This window comes from Salvelinus alpinus, chromosome 10 (genome assembly GCF_045679555.1).
Source record: "Salvelinus alpinus chromosome 10, SLU_Salpinus.1, whole genome shotgun sequence".
Taxonomy (NCBI): domain Eukaryota; kingdom Metazoa; phylum Chordata; class Actinopteri; order Salmoniformes; family Salmonidae; genus Salvelinus; species Salvelinus alpinus.
The window spans coordinates 51,777,815-51,794,075 of NC_092095.1; the positions used below are offsets into that span (position 1 = coordinate 51,777,815).

The 16,261-nt window shown below is 46.7% G+C and overlaps 1 protein-coding gene across 18 annotated transcripts in view; it reads left to right on the forward strand.

The window, feature by feature from the left end:
* The window catches only part of LOC139532182 (bromodomain adjacent to zinc finger domain protein 2B-like), a 72,997-nt gene extending 59,253 nt beyond the window's left edge, over positions 1 to 13,744 (forward strand). For 4 of the 18 annotated variants that reach the window (XM_071329438.1, XM_071329447.1, XM_071329440.1 and 1 more), the window contains 21 exons: positions 23 to 96; positions 223 to 288; positions 949 to 1,014; positions 1,226 to 1,270; positions 1,638 to 1,670; positions 3,168 to 3,233; positions 3,544 to 3,684; positions 4,196 to 4,450; positions 4,689 to 4,912; positions 6,108 to 6,182; positions 6,256 to 6,550; positions 6,678 to 7,667; positions 7,868 to 8,147; positions 8,501 to 8,656; positions 9,408 to 9,568; positions 9,792 to 10,120; positions 10,695 to 10,830; positions 11,036 to 11,182; positions 11,406 to 11,749; positions 11,948 to 12,091; positions 12,245 to 13,744. In XM_071329438.1, coding sequence (XP_071185539.1) covers positions 23 to 96; positions 223 to 288; positions 949 to 1,014; positions 1,226 to 1,270; positions 1,638 to 1,670; positions 3,168 to 3,233; positions 3,544 to 3,684; positions 4,196 to 4,450; positions 4,689 to 4,912; positions 6,108 to 6,182; positions 6,256 to 6,550; positions 6,678 to 7,667; positions 7,868 to 8,147; positions 8,501 to 8,656; positions 9,408 to 9,568; positions 9,792 to 10,120; positions 10,695 to 10,830; positions 11,036 to 11,182; positions 11,406 to 11,749; positions 11,948 to 12,091; positions 12,245 to 12,401 — 4,184 coding nt within the window. In that variant the 3' untranslated portion in view covers positions 12,402 to 13,744. The remainder of the gene's footprint in view (positions 1 to 22; positions 97 to 222; positions 289 to 948; positions 1,015 to 1,225; positions 1,271 to 1,637; positions 1,671 to 3,167; positions 3,234 to 3,543; positions 3,685 to 4,195; positions 4,451 to 4,688; positions 4,913 to 6,107; positions 6,183 to 6,255; positions 6,551 to 6,677; positions 7,668 to 7,867; positions 8,148 to 8,500; positions 8,657 to 9,407; positions 9,569 to 9,791; positions 10,121 to 10,694; positions 10,831 to 11,035; positions 11,183 to 11,405; positions 11,750 to 11,947; positions 12,092 to 12,244) is intronic. The other 14 variants (XM_071329443.1, XM_071329449.1, XM_071329444.1 and 11 more) reach the window with 9 other exon arrangements.
* Positions 13,745 to 16,261: the final 2,517 nt, after the last annotated feature.

Genomic DNA, 16,261 nt, shown 5'->3' on the forward strand with positions numbered 1-16,261 from the left:
CTTAACACCTAAGCCCCTAAAGTCTCTCTTTCAGCCATCATGGCGGCCGAGGAAAGGAGGAAGCAGAAGGAGCAAATGAAGCTCATCAAGCAGCAGGTAGAGCATTCTTTATGTGACACCACTTCCTGTCAAACCGTCCCGTCTGAGGTATCCTTGTTTTACCACTGCACCACCGTTTGGTTTGCATAGTGTATCGATCAACCTACCTCTGTGTTTCTCCAGGAGAAGATCAAGCGTATTCAGCAGATCAGGTTGGAGAAGGAGATGAGGGCACAGCAGATCCTGGAGGTACTACAGTCAACTGACCCAATACCGAACATATCCTCTGAATTAGCAGAACGTCACTCCTCACACTGCATCCCAGAGCCTACTCTGTCCATGGCGTTTTAATCTTACCCAAGCCCATTACTGAATAATACCACAGTGTTGGAAGGAGTAAGGCATAATTCCACATGGAACTAATGCTAAATTGGTCTTGGTTGACGGCTGTTGTATATTAAAATCGCTGTCTCCGCTAGCTGTCTCAGAGTCAGACCATATTTAAATTAGACAGAAATATTTCTATTTTATTTTATCAGACAACAGCAACAGTTTAGCATAAGTGTGTGGGGGGAAAAATAATATTTCCCTTGCACACACAATTACACTGTAGGAGCGCCAAAGTATTTTAGCAGGACTAAATCAAATTTGAGTTGACACGGTTGGCAAGCCACTCTTAACAGGATTTTTTTTTGCTGTTTGCAATTACATATTTAAATGATACTTGATTCACTCTCTGTGTTCTACACATTTGACTGGCACGTGAGGCATACGATTCATTTTCTGTTACAGGGAAAATATCATATTTTGAGTGCTGCGGTGCGAAACTGCGAGGTGGCATGTGTCCGTCAGTCTGTCTGTCCAGATGTCTGGCAGTGAAATGACATTTGACCCGATTTGCATTCGCAGGCTAAACGGAGAAAGAAAGAAGAGGTTGCGAATGCCAAAATTATGGAGGCAGAGAAACGAATAAAGGTGAGAGTTTGTGTTACACACAGCATCTCAATATAAACCAAAATGTCAAAGCTTTTTCCAGATGAGCTGTGTCTGACAATGAGATTAGGCATGAGCTGTAGCTCCTCTGTAAAATGGTCTGAAATCCCATCAGCCCTAGTGATTTTCATGATGGTTGCTGCATGAAAGTGTATTGATTTTCTTTCCTCATCTTTTCTGTCTACCCCTGAAGGAGAAAGAAATGCGAAGACAGCATGCAGTCATTTTAAAGCACCAGGTACGCGGAGCTTTTTAGCAGCACGCCTTGTCTCTTCTGACATGATTGAAATTATACTAAAAACCATATACACTTCAGCTAGATCAGTGTTTACTGTGTGTGTGTGTGTGTGTGTGTGTGTGTGTGTGTGTGTGTGTGTGTGTGTGTGTGTGTGTGTGTGTGTGTGTGTGTGTGTGTGTGTGTGTGTGTTCGTGCATGTGTTTCAAGGTTGTGTGTAACTAGATATTTTAAACCTTTTAATGTTTCTCTTTGGTCAGTTTCCATTCTATTGGGTTGTTTCTGAACTTTGGGTATTTCTCTGCTAAACAATCTGTTTTTTTTTGCTGTCATTTCTGTTCCATAATACTTTGCCAACTCTCTCTGCCAGGAGTTGGAGAGGCATAGACTAGATATGGTATGGGTATGTTTATTTTTGTACATCTAACACCGCATCGTGTTTCCTGGTTGTGATATGGTTGTCATAGCATTAAGTGTAGCACTGGCTGCAGTCATACTACATTATTCTGCATGGCTTTTTCAGCAAAACAAACACACACAAACACACACACACAAACAACAACAACAACAGTGTGTCGCCTCCATCTGCTCTGAGACACCTGACCTCGCTCCGCCTGCGGTGGTTCGGTAGCTCCCTCCGTACTCCCCAGAATGCATTGCAAAAGGCGGCCAAGCCCTGCCATGCTCACTCTTACTGTCTGAAAGTACACTGCTCTCGATGAGTCATCCATCACATCCATCGTCTAGCTGTTGTTTTTGAGTGGCTGTGAGTGCTTGAGTTTTCCAGTTCCAGACATTGAGCTTGTGTCCGTCTCCGTCCACAAAGAGCTGCCCTTTAACCTGTTACGTCCCATTGAGTCTCTGAGGTTGCGTCTGAAATGGCATAGTGCACTACCTCATAGTGCACTACTTTGGTCAAAAGTAGTGCACTGCATAGGGAAGAGGGCGCCATTTGGAATGTAGCCTGAGTCGTTCTGCTGCTCTGTTCTGTATCTGTACCTGCCTGTCTTCACCAGCAGCCTGACTAGCTGTCTGTTTATTGCTGTACCTGCCTATTTTCTCCAGCAGCCTGACTGGCTGTCTGTCTATTGCTGTACCTGCCTATTTTCTCCAGCAGCCTGACTGGCTGTCTGTCTATTGCTGTTACCTGCCTGTTTTCTCCAGCAACCTGACTGGCTGGCTGGCTATTGCTTGTTGAGCGCATCTGTTGCACACGATTAGAGCCAGGAGTTTTTCCTAACAATATAAACCTGAGCAGGAGAAACTCCTGGCCCCTACATACTGTATTTATGCAGCTGACACCAGAGGATCTGTTTCATTGCCTTCTATCTGTTTATCACATCACTGAGTTCCCCATCCCTATCATACAGACAGTCACTGTCCTCGCTTTGCCTTGATCAAATCCTATTGGTTTACAATAAAACATTTGGAGACAATCTATCCTCAACCAGGGAAGTCTCCTTGTAAGACCTTCACTCGATATCCCCCCATAGGTTTAGGCTATTTTCAATCTGGAACGGCTATCAGCTAAACAGATGGATGATACACAGCGCAATGTTTGATTTCATCCGACTGGCTTGTGGCTATGATGACTCAGTCATTTTGCGTTTGTTCCGTCAGCTTTTTACCTAGAGGCATCATAGCTTGACCCCAACTTCTCTTTTTTTGACCCCGTCATCGCCATCTACCGCATTCTCCCTCTGATGCTTTCTGGTTGTCGTCATTCGTACCGTTGTCTTCTTAACCTCAGCTTCAACTGTACGTGTTGCTGTATGTGAAAACTTCGCCATGATGGAGGTGAATGGGGGTTTTCCTCCTTCTGTCCACCTCTCTGACTTCACCTGTGGAGATTACACCTTCTCCGGTGTGTAACGTGTGTGTGTTTTCTCTGCTCTGCTAGGAGAGGGAGAGGAGACGGCAACATGGGATGCTCATGAAGGCGGTGGAGGCTCGCAAAAAAGCAGAGGTAGGTGACATACAACACACACACACACACACACATACACTCAACACACACACAACACACACGTGCGTGCCAGAAGGTCCCACTCCTTCCTGAACCCATTCAAACCCTCCTCCCTCTCCTTTTCATTTCTTCAATACACTAACTGAGTCAAAAGAATGGCCCTCGAACGCTTTTTCTTTGAGTGCACAGGCAGGGGCGCCGGGCTGAATTCTAAAACTACTCAGCAGACTCGGCTTGACATTCTTGTCTGTTTTACCGCCACTGGCGTGAGCCCATTAACTCTCCCCTCTCTCCTTCTCTGGGGCCTCAGGAGCGCGAGCGCTTGCGGCAGGAAAAGAGGGATGAGAAACGCCTGAACAAGGAGCGGAAATTGGAGCTGAGGAGGCTGGAACTGGAGATTGCCAGGGAGCTGAAGAAGCCAAATGAAGACATGTGTCTGGCCGATCATAAGGTAATAAATGACCCATCTTGCCCATTCAGTCTTGCGTGATGTCTGAAGGGTGACATCATTAAAGGGACCTAGCTTTCCAAGTTGTATGTGCCTGTTTAATTTAGTTACATTTCTTTTGCTTTATGTATATTTGAACTGACAAGTTAATATTGTCTAGGTTTGGGTTATGGGTGGTTAAGTGCATTGTATCATCGCAATGGTATGTACAGTATATCTGTTATGTATCATAACCTGAGTACTGGACACGGTTTGTGCTGTACACTGCCATCAAGTGGCTAAAGAGAGTAATGCATAGGGATGGACAAGATAATAGTCCCCCACATGTTTACTAATGAAAACCTTTTAAAAAAGTTACCATTCAGAGCCATGTGATTCAGTCATTGATATTGCAATATGTTAGTCACACTACTCCCCATATACTGCCGTCCACATAGGGCACTATAGGAGTCCCAGGGTGTCATGTGAGATGTATCCTAAACATTCCTCCCTCTCTCCTTACCTTTCCTTCCAGCCTCTTCCAGAGTTTTTCAGAATCCCTGGCCTGATCTTGCCGGGGGGTGCGGTGTCTGACTGCCTGATGCTGATGCAGTTCCTACGCGGCTTTGGGAAGGTGCTGGGCTTCGATGTGGGGGTGGACGTACCCACCCTGGGCATGCTGCAGGAGGGCCTGCTCAACGTGGGAGACAGCATGGGACACGTCCAGGACCTGCTGGTCAGACTGCTCTCCCTGGCCGTGTGTGACCCAGGACTGCCCCCAGGACACAAGGTGAGATACTGTACATGTACAGGAACATACCAAGCAGGCTCTCACATAGGTAAAATACAAACCTACACACATTGGTCTGGTTTCCCAGACACAGGTTAAACCTAGTCTTAGACTAAGAACTGGAAAGTATACCTGGAACCACTCTATCACGACCCCCCCCCTTTCCAGACCAAGACCATGTTGTCTTCCCCTCTATCTTCAATGACTCACCCGTCCTGTCTCTCTCCTCTCCCCCCAGACCAAGACCATGCTGGGGGACCATCTGACCAACGTGGGCATCAACCGGGACAACGTGTCGGAGGTGCTGCAGATGTACATGGGGGCCCATTGCGGGCAGACTGAGCTGGCTGAGCTGGCCCTCAGCCTGAAGACCAAGGCCTTCCAGGCCCACACCCCCGCCCAGAAGGCCTCCATACTAGGCTTTCTGGCCAATGAGCTGGCCTGCAGCAAGAGTGTCGTCAGGTAGGAGTAAAGAACAGGAGACGCCAAACATTGAAATAGATCATGCTGCAGCGAGAGCGCCGTCAGAAGGAGAGAAGAAAGAACAATTGAAACGAAACAATTAAAGCTCAGGTTCTATCTGCAGCAAAAGCGTGGACAGGTAGGAGGAGAGATGCTGACCTGCCAGCGCTGTACGTCACACAGGCCTCATACCAGTGGAGCTACAAGGGAATAGATTATTGTGCAATACGTAAGGAGATCAAACATGGAATCCAAATATGGATATGTTTTTACTGGTTTTACTGATAGGATATGCAGACGACATTTCACAAGCATGAGATGACATCCTTGTAGATCAGGCATTGTCGTCCCTTCCGGTCCTATTAGGTGGAGCCAGTGTGAAAGGTTTAGTGTACAGGAGGCTTCCATACTGTTGTGAGCCTGCTGCCTTTTAGCTCCTTACAAATAATGACGTTTAGTTGACTTCACTCAGCTGCTAATGCTGTCGTGTTTTATTAATGCTGTGTAAGACTCCGGATAGATCAGCTAATCTGGAGTGGGATTCAATTTTGATATAGAGAGAAGCCAATACATCAATTATTCACGAGAGAGAGAGAGAGAGAGAGAGAATTGTACTGTATGTGTTAACTAGAGGTAACTGCCAAAATAAAGGAAACACCAACATAAAGTGTCTTACTAGGGCGTTGGGACACCACGAGCCAGAACCGCTTCAATGCACCGTGGACTAGATTCTACAAGGGTCTGGAACTCTATTGGAGGGATCTGACACCATTCTTCCACAAGAAATTCCATAATTTGGTGTTTTGTTGATGGTGGTGGAAAACGCGGTCTCAGGCACAGCTGAAGAATCCCATAAGTGTTCAATTGAGTTGAGATCTGGTGATTGAGTCAGCCATGGCATATGGTTTACATCGTTTTCATGCTCATCAAACCATTCAGTGACCACTCATGCCCTGTGGATGGGGACATTGTCATCCTATGGAGGCGTAGACATGGTAGCCAAAATAATGGCCCGCCCAGCATTTTTATACATAATCCTAAACATGATAGGATGTTAATTGCTTAATTAACTCAGGAACCAGACCTGTGTGGAAGCACCTGCTTTCAATATACTTTGCATCCCTCATTTACTCACTGTTTCCATAGTTACCTGTACGTGTGAACTGACATACTGTATCTTTCTCTGTTTCTACAGCGAGATCGACAAGAACCTTGATCACATGACCAACATGAGGAAGGACAAGTGGCTGATCGAGGGCAAACTCAAAAAGTAAGTGTTGTGTGTGTTGACGGGTGTGTGTGTGTGTGCATCTGAATGCTCACCTGTGTGTTTCTCTCTCCAGGTTGAGGACCATCCATGCCAAGCGGACCGGGAAGAGAGATGCCAGCATGGGAGGGGAGGAGGCCCAGCCCCTGGGTACGCCCTCCTCTGGCCTCAAACGCAAGAGAAAGGCCGGAGCAGAAAGCGACGACGACGATGATGAAGACGAAGACAGCGATGACCTGGCCGATGAAGATGACGAGGAAGAGGAGGAGGAGATGAAGAAGGCGAAGAAAGTGGAAACGTGTGACGAGGACGATGGGGACCAATCAACTAGTGTGGAGGAGCTGGAGAAACAGATAGAGAAGCTAGCCAAGGTAAGTCCTTCCTTCCGGAGATCTGAGAGTTCCATCTCTGTGGAAGAACAATACTAAGTAGTTAGATATTATTGATTCATTGATTTAGTTATAACTCAGGTCATGACGGTCTTGCTTGGTTTCACAGCAACAGCACCAGGTGAGGAGGAAGCTGTTTGAGGCGTCCCACTCCCTGCGCTCCATGATGTACGGCCAGGACCGGTACCGCCGGCGCTACTGGGTTCTGCCCCACTGCGGAGGGGTCTTCATCGAGGCCATGGAGAGCGGAGAAGCTGCGGGGGAGCTGGAGAAAGAGAGGGAGAGGAGGAGGAGGGCGGCAGCAGGGGAGGTGCACATCAAGGAGGAGCCGCAGGAGGAGGAGGTGCAGAAGAAGAAACCTGGGGGCGTCGGCGGGGAGGAGAGGAGCGTCTACACCCCCGTGGGGTCAGAGGAAGGGAAGGAGGAGAAGAAAGGTTCTCCCAACCTTTTCCTCTTGTATCCGGCCTCTCTCTCCAAACTGACCACGCTCCTCGACGTCGCTAAGGACGTTGCCAAGGAAACCCGCGAAGCCAAGGCAGACCCCCGCCCCAAATACAACGGCAGCCCCAGGCCACCGTCTGTTACCACGACAACAAAAACAGCACCACCATCCGATCCCACCAACAACGCCTCTCTGCCCGCCTTACCTACAAGCCCCTGTGCGTCGACGGCGCCGAACCTGCCGTGCGAGGAGGCCAAACCCGGCTACCTCACCTCCACCTCATCCCCCTCCTCGTTCTCCTCCCTTCTGAGCCCCCCACCCCAGCTTTTCAGCCCTATGAAGACCTCCACCCTAGCCCCTAACCCTCCACAGCTCCAGTACCTCCCCAGTGACCAGCTCCTCAGGGTCCTGACAGAGAGGAGCGGTCACTGGTTCAGCTTGCTTCCCCGCTCCCCCTGTGACGACACCTCCCTCACCACCTCTCCCTCCCCTGGGCCCAGCCCTCTCCAGTCCTCCCCGCTGCCTTCCTCCAGCCTCACCCGGCCCAGGTCTCCCCCGGCCTCCCCCGCCCTGCCTCTCACCCCCTCGGCAGCGTCGGCCTCAGCCAGCCCCCACCACCCAGCTGGCTTCATCAACTACCCTCTGTCAGCCCTGCAGGTCAGTACGCTGCAAGGACAGACCCCTTGTCCTAATGATTTATACTGGTAGTAGAAACTCATAATGGAAAATCGTATGAATAAATGTAACATCAGAAGAATGGAGGTTCTGCTTGAAGCTACAGGCCTAAGTGTAGTGATACACATTAGTTTTTCTGATCATGATGTTGAAGTGTCTGTGTATGTATCTCCCCCCTCTAGGTTAAGGCTGGAGGGTCGTTGCTGAGTCTCTCAGCGTTCTGCGGTGGCTGGCCCAGTGGAATGCTGAGCCCCAGCCAGCTACCCTTCTGCAGCAGCCCCCTGCCAGGCCACTCGGGCCTCAGCTCCCTGGAGGGCAGTGCCAACGCGCCGCCCAGCGTCTCCAGCAAGAGCGAGTCGCCCGTTCCTCCCGGCGAGAAGCTCTCGTCCACGGTGCCCTCTCCCGCCATGATGGAGGTGCCCAAGCACTCGGACCACCCCACACCACGGCCCATCCCCGAGGGTGAGCGTGTGTGTGTGTGTGTGCGCGAGCGTGTGTGTGTCATGAGTCATCTATTTATTCAGTTTATTCTATTTATTCAACTTTTATTATTTGACTGAGTCATGAAAATGAATAATTTGTTTTGTTCTACTGGGTGGAAGAAAGGAATCTCTTGAGGAGCGAGAACAGCACTGGAGTGTGTTCTGTATCAGAATACTGTAGATCTATTTCAAGGGGGCATTATATTGTCTTAAGTAATTTTTCTGAAACATTTCCATATGTTTATTTATGTGTGTGTGTGTGTGTGTGTGTGTGTGTGTGTGTGTGTGTGTGTGTGTGTGTGTGTGTGTGTGTGTGTGTGTGTGTGTGCGCAGAGATGCTGTCAGGCTGGTGGCGGGTGTCAGACATTGAGGAGCTGCGCTCCCTGGTGGGGTCCCTCCACAGCCGGGGAACCAGAGAGAAGGGCCTGCACCGACAGATGCACAAATACATGGAGCTCATCCCACAGGTCTGCACCAAGCACCGAGACGGTGAGTACTGTATGTCTGACAGTCACTCAGTTGGTTGGCTGGTAGGTCCCTCACCCAATCTTTAGCAATCTGCATAGCCTTTACAGAGTAGATTTAGCCAACAGATCCCAATGGATATGAATGAATAAAGTAGCTTTGATTTTGTGTCAGTGAAACTGAGCAGCACTCCGACTGGCAGGCCCCGACTTTCACAAAGACTTTTGTGCTGGAGTCTGATTGAGCACTGTGTTATGACAGCCCTGAGTAGTTATACCCCTACTGAGCACACTCCAAGCCCCTGCGCTTCACAATGAATTGACATTTGGTACATGACGCATGACTGACTGCTCAATATGAGTCTGACATCAAAGCCAGATTTGTTAACGTTCGTGTGGTTTCTGATTGAACAGCTCTTTGTGTCTGGATATTGAATTCTTAATCTGTGTGTGTTTGTGTGTGTGTGTGTGTGTGTGTGTGTGTGTGTGTGTGTGTGTGTGTGTGTGTGTGTGTGTGTGTGTGTGTGTGTGTGTGTGTGTGTGTGTGTGTGTGTGTGTGTGTGTGTGTGTGTGTGTGTGTGTGAGAATGGGGAGTGGTAGAGTGTGTGTGGTTTTGTTGTTGCGTTAGAGAGGGAGTAGCGAGCGACAAAAAGCAAGTCTGTGTGTGTGGGTGTTGGGTCTGATGTGCGAATAATATGTATGTTTTGTGCGCTTACACACGCGTCTATGGAGTGTATGACTGGTCTCTAATGCCGTCCTGTCTCCCCAATGTGCAGCGGCCATGATAGAGCTGTGTGAGCTGGAGGAGAGCCAGGTGAGTGTGGAGTCAGTGCGGGGGTGGTGTGTGGAGGAGCAGGCCATGGAGATGGACATCGCTGTGCTGCAGCAGGTGGAGGAGCTGGAGAGGAAGGTCACCACCGCCAGCCTGCAGGTCAAGGTAAACAACAACAACGACGACATCAACAAATGGGCAGCTTCCTTTTATTATAGCTCTCATCCCTATCCATTGGAGAAAATATAGGCCTCTGTTCGAAAGTAATGAATAGTAGCGGTGGTCACTCGCTAACCTTTTCAAGTCTAACTGTTAACCAAGATCTAGTGAATAGGTTGTTATTTAAGTTTTAACCTAAAGACTACATTACCCACCATTCCCTGCGCAGGGCTGGATGTACCCCGAGCCCCAATCAGAGAGGGAGGACCTGGTCTACCACGAGCACAAGCCCCTCCCCAAACACCAACCAGCGGCGGGCGGCGCTGGCGACAAAGACCAACCGGAAGACAAGGCGGACCACAAGGCAGGCGGCGTGGTGCGTCACGCGGACAACCCTCTGGACATAGCGGTGACGCGATTGGCGGACCTGGAGAGGAACATCGAGAGAAGGTACCTGAGGAGCCCCTTAGGTACCACCATTCAGATCAGGCTGGATAATGTGGGGGCTATCGGTACCGTCACTGTCCCCGCTCCCTCCAGTAGTGCTGAAAGGGAAGGGTAGGTCATCCACTCAGGATTCAACCAAACACTTCTGTGTGCTTTTTTGTTTCATTTTTCAAAAAGACATCTATCTATGCTGTAGTTTTTTTTGGGGGGGATTGCATCTTTTATTGTGTATTTTCATGGTTGTCTTCTGGTTTGGGGTTGACTCACAGTGTGGTGAATGTTTTTTCCTGCTGAGTTTTTCTGGCCGTCTGCATGGTGTTCTGCGTCAGTAATCACGGCATCCACCTCGTCCCGTCTACCATTCTTTTTCCTCCTCTCCCGGCATCTGCATGGGCGTCACTCCTGCATGGCAGTGTGTGTACCTGTACCTATATGTCCCTGCTGCCTGCCTCACTCACTCACTCACTCATTCACTCACTCACTCACTCACTCACTCACACCGGTGTCTGTCTGCACAGCCTCAGCGAGTTGTGGTGACAGTGGGCGTGTGTCTGTGTATGGGCAAGTGTTTGTGTTGGAAAGCGAATGATTGAGTGTGTGTACCTGCCTGCATGAGTCCGTGTCCGGCTTTCCGTTTCCTGTTTGTATGCGTCCATCCCTCTGACATCTGCGTTGCCTTCCACAGGGGCGAGGAGGAGGTGGCCCATGGGATGAAGGTGTGGAGGAAGGCCCTGAGCGACGTCCGCAGTGCCGCCCAGCTGGCCATGTGTCTCCAGCAGCTCCAGAAGTCCATCGCCTGGGAGAGGTCCATCATGAAAGTGGTGAGTAAAACCTCAACGACTGTAGCTGGCTGGCACGGAATTTCAATATGCTAGGGAAGTGAATACTGTGTGTCATTGGAGAGCATTTGAATCCCAAGGCCATTTCAAGTCCCTTAAGGAGTGGATTCCAATGTAAATCTTGGTAAATTTTGGTTCGAAAATCCATCCCTTGGGTTTGAGGTAACACTGCGTTGTCTGCTTTCAGTACTGTCAGATCTGCAGGAAGGGTGACAACGAGGACCTGCTCCTGCTGTGTGACGGCTGTGACAAAGGCTGCCACACGTACTGTCACAAACCCAAGATCACCACCATCCCCGAGGGGGACTGGTACTGCCCCGCCTGCATATCCAAGGTGACCCAAACTGTCCAGGCCACTGTTCAACATTTACATATCGTACTTTACTATAGAAGTATGTCAGCCATGCGAATCAGTCATGTACCTCTACATTATGTACCTGTCATTTTCATATCATATATTATTTCAAAGTAGGTCATTCAACAACACTGTGTACACAATATGCCAAGTGCCATTGCTATGTAAGTACATCTGCATGAATCCTCCCCTCTCCCCTCAGGCGAGCGGCCCATCTCCCAAGAACAAGAAGCCGCCGAGCAAACCGGTGGCGGGTGGAGGCGGGAAGAAACCCACCGCTGCCGAGGCCAAGCGGAACGGGAAGCAGGCCGGCAACAGTAACGGTAACGTGGAGATGTCAGAGGACGACTCGGCGAGCGCCAACAGCACCCCGAAGAAAGGAGGAGGAGCGAAAGAGCCCCCCAGCAGGAAGAGGAAAGGAGAAGAGAGTCCCGCCCCATCCCAGGCCCCGCCCACACCCCAGACACCCAGTCAGGAGAGCCCTGTGGTGTGTGTGAAGAGAGCCAAAACAGCCAGAGACAACAACAGAGACCTGGGTTTGTGCAGGTACTGTACTACTGTACTACACCATAAACCTTTGAGTCATTTTCTCAGCACAAGTATCAGCACTTTAAATCAGCGAGTTGCTGATTGAAATGCAGATGCGGGTTGTAAATGTATTTGCCGGGGGCATTGCAATGTACTGTAAACACTTGAACGAACATATTCCCTTCATGACGTGTGTGTGTGTGTTGTCTTCTGCAGGGTGCTCCTGGCTGAGTTGGAGCGGCACCAGGATGCCTGGCCCTTCCTCAACCCCGTCAACACCAAGGGGATCCCTGGGTACAGGAAGGTCATCAAGAAGCCCATGGACTTCGCCACCATCAGAGAGAAGCTCATAAGCAGCCAGTGAGTTCTCAATTAATATGACACTATTACTATCCACTCCCTAGTAGTCATACTATGACTAACCTCTGATCTAGTCACGTAACCAGGAAAAGATAACACAACAATCGAGTGTTTTACTCATTTACTCGAAATGATCTGTTCCTCTCGTTTCAGGTATCAGAATCTGGAGACTTTCATTATTGACGTCAACCTGGTTTTTGATAACTGTGAAAAGTTTAATGAAGACAATTCAGACATCGGGCGAGCGGGACACAACATGAGGAAGTTCTTTGATAAGAGATGGACAGAGCTTCTCAAGCAAATAAACTAATCCATCAGTTTGGGTGTTGTTTTACCAATCATTATCACTGTCTCAAACCAGACCTCCAATAACATTATTTGACATTTCATAGCGGAGGCACCACGTTTTGGGTACAACAAGATGATGATGCTGGTCCGTCTGTACCTTTGGGACGAACCCGGGGCGGTTAAAGTGAAATGTCAACAGACAGACTTGTAACGCTGGTGTTGCTACAGTACAACAGGGATCCGAACACCCAAAGAGTCCCACACAATGTCAACCGGGTGTCTTAGTGCAATACCATTTCCTGTTCAAGATCATTGCACTGAATCCTCATCCTTCTCAACCACCCGAGATGCATCTGCGGTAGAATACTTTCCACTACTTGTAAATAGACGTTTTATTTTTATTTAATCGTATTATAGTGAATGTATTTAATTTTTTAATAATTATTTATGAATCAATAAATAAATAAAACAAAGGTCCACATCATTTTCTATGAAAAGGAAGAATCAGCTCCACTGCTTTGAATCGAAAGGAATGTCTGTCTTTGTGTTTGACTTTTCTTTTTCTTTTTTCAAATATGAAAACAAAGCCAAGAAAAAAAATTACTGTTTACACTGTTCTATGCTTTTGGGCATCAAAGGACTGTAATCATTATGTTAAAACTGTACAACTGCATTTAATTACAAAAATTGCAGAAAAACAGTCAGACAATGGTGATACGTGTGTATATACTGTTTATTAATGTCAATATTCAAGTCTTGTTTGGAACGAATTGTTTAAAATATCAGATATTGTTTATGCCTTAGAATGATTGTAGCATTCTATTCTATTTTAGTGAAAGTGATAAAAAAAAACATTATAAATATTGTTTGTACAATATATACATATCCTCTGCAAACACTGTGGTATCCTTAATCTTGGTAGTGCCTACCCTTCCAACAGGGGCGTAGGGGATATAATTTTTTAGTTTTTTCCATTTTTATGATGACATTATTTTTATATATAATTTCAATCCAACATGGCCTCCAAAGTCTGACAGTGACACAGTAATCTTTCCTCTCCATACAGAAAGAGAAAAACAAACAAACAACGTTTAAGTATTTTTTTTGTCTTTTTTTCCATGAAACATTTCCCCACATCTGCCTTGCCACAGTACAGAGGACGTAAGGCCATTTGTAACCACTGTGTTTGAATCTTGCTGTGTGTCGTGGCCTAATGGAGGCAGCTAGAGTTTTTTGTACCCAAGTCAGAGTACTTGAAGTTACTTTATTTAAGATATTGTGAAAAAAAAAAATCATTCTTTTTGTAGGAGCTTTATTTTTCACTAGTGTGTGGCACGGACCTATTAAAGGATGTTTTTCAACCTAGTTTCACTCTGGGTGTGTTATTTCCCCTATTCTACCGACCCTGTGTCATGAGTCTTGCCATTTTAATTTGGATGATGTGAGTGGGGAGGAGAATAGCATTTTTAGTTTTGAAATGCTTTTGGGTAGCACATGAATGTAGTACCCATTCCATATAGGGCTTATTTTGGCCCCTATAATCATCTACTTCTACTTGCTCTTTTGTTCACACAAATATAAAATAATTTGATACATCTAGCTTATGAGTATATGTTAATGAACAATAGGGTTTAGATTAGAATCTAGACTTTGGAGTTCGAGTCATTTTAGATCTGTCAAATACTGAAAGGGTAGCCTACAAGGAGAACTTGAGAAGAGTTAGAGGCTGCCAGAGAAAGTGGGAGATGTCGCCTATCGTCCGGGTCCACTGCAGTTTGTTCTCTTCGTTGTTGTTTTTTGCTGTCATTGTGAATGGGTTTAATGCTGTATGGACATGATTGATGGATGTTTTTTTTTAATTGATAACGCATTTCCTGCATTTTAAAGGCCCAATGCAGTCGTTTTTATCTCAATATCAAATCATTTCTGGGGAACAATAAAGTACTTTACTGTAATGGCTTTCCATGAAAATTGTCAAAAAGAAACAAAAATAGTTTTTAAGCAATCAATGGTAGTGACGGGCATGTGAACATCAAACCAAATATGGAGTTGATTTCAAGTTATTTTGGTCACAGGGATCACATGGCCCTATCCCTTCCACAGGGATCACATGTCCCTATCCCTTCCATTGATTTTTAGCTAGTGATGGCTAAAGTTAGCTAAATTTTTAGTGGCTGTTTAAAGAAGAAAAAACATTTGTCCTGGCCCATAGACTACTAGCAGGGTGAGGAACCATGTAACATCAAGTTAGTTTAAGTAAACCTTGGACAAGTAAGCTTTTGTATGAGGCAACTTGATGTACAAGTACACCCCCTGGACAGGATGCTAATCTCTAGCAGGGCCTTACCCCCAATCCACCTCCTTAATGCTGAGTGCCAAGTAGAGAGGCATCAGGTCCCAATTTTAGAGTCTTTGTTTGGACTTGAGCAGGGATCGAACCAACCTTCCAATCTCAGGGTGGACACTAACAAAAATGACAAATAGATTTTATTCAATCTATCCATTTGTATAATATCATTTTTTTATGGCCAAAAGGACATTCTTTGATAGACAATAACTTTCGTATTTTCATGAGTGTTTGAGTTTAGGTCACAGGAGGTTGGTGGTACCTTAATTGGGGAGGACGGGCTCGTGGTAATGGATGGAGCGGAATAAGTGGAATGGTATCAAATACATCAAACACGTGGTTTCCATGTGCTTGATGCCATTCCATTTGCTCCGTCCTCCCCTCAGCAGCCTCCAGTGGTTTAGGTCCATAACTGGCCTCTATCTGCTTACACTGCTTTCAAGGGAAGGCAACATGTTTCTTTCTGCGTTTCTCAAACTTTTTTGTGCCAGGAACATGGCCTTCTTCCTCCGGGGAGCACTTGGGTAAAACATTATTGACAACCACCTTTTATTCCAAATAACTATTTTTGTATGTGTTTTGTCTTTAACTAGGCCTTTGAGGCCTATATTAACACATATAATTGTTTTAAGATAGTAATAACATGAACCATCAAGCTATTCAATTCTCTATTGGACACCTGGGGGTATCAGATCCAAAACTAATGTGTAGAAATGATTTGATGAAACTTTTGAATTTGGCAAAATAGCCCCCTTTGACAAAATAGCCCTCTGGAATATTGGAGGGGACGTGTCCCCGTCACTTATATGCCGACTATGACTATGTTTAACCAAAATAGCAACATTTATCATCGATAAAGAGGTTTGTTTGGAACCTCTCTGTACCGGCTCTGTGGCCAACTGGGGTCTCAATGCTTCACATAGTTGAAGTCGGAAGTTTACATACACCTTAGCCAATTACAGTTAAACTCAGTTTTTCACAATTCCTGACATTTAATCCTAGTAAAAGTAAAAAATCCCTGTTTTAGGTCAGTTAGGATCACCACTTTATTTTAAGAATGTGAAATGTCAGAATAATAGGAGAAAGAATGATTTATTTCAGCTTTTATTTCTTTCATCACATTCCCAGTGTTTATCCCAAAACCCTATTCTTTCCCCATTAATTTCCCCCCATAGGAATGGCTGAACGAACTCATTTACGGTTTTTAGGACCGGAGGCTGGCAAGCTCCATGGCTCATATTTCGAGAAAGGGACGTAGCTGCATCCCAATATAGCGACTGGAGTGTGGGTTTGTCGAAAGGAAAATAGTGGACGTGTGGAAAGTGCTCTGCTTTAGGTTAGACGGTTTTGATTGAGCTGTTTCTTTCTTCCGTTTCTTGAGGCGCAGCAAATCTGCACAATTAGCTGATTCCCTGTCTATACACCCACTCATTTGGACACACCCACTCGCCATATGGTGCGTTCAAGACAAATGGGAACTCGGAAAAAACGAGGTCAAATCATGACGTCAGTGATCTTAAGGTCGGTTAGTCGAA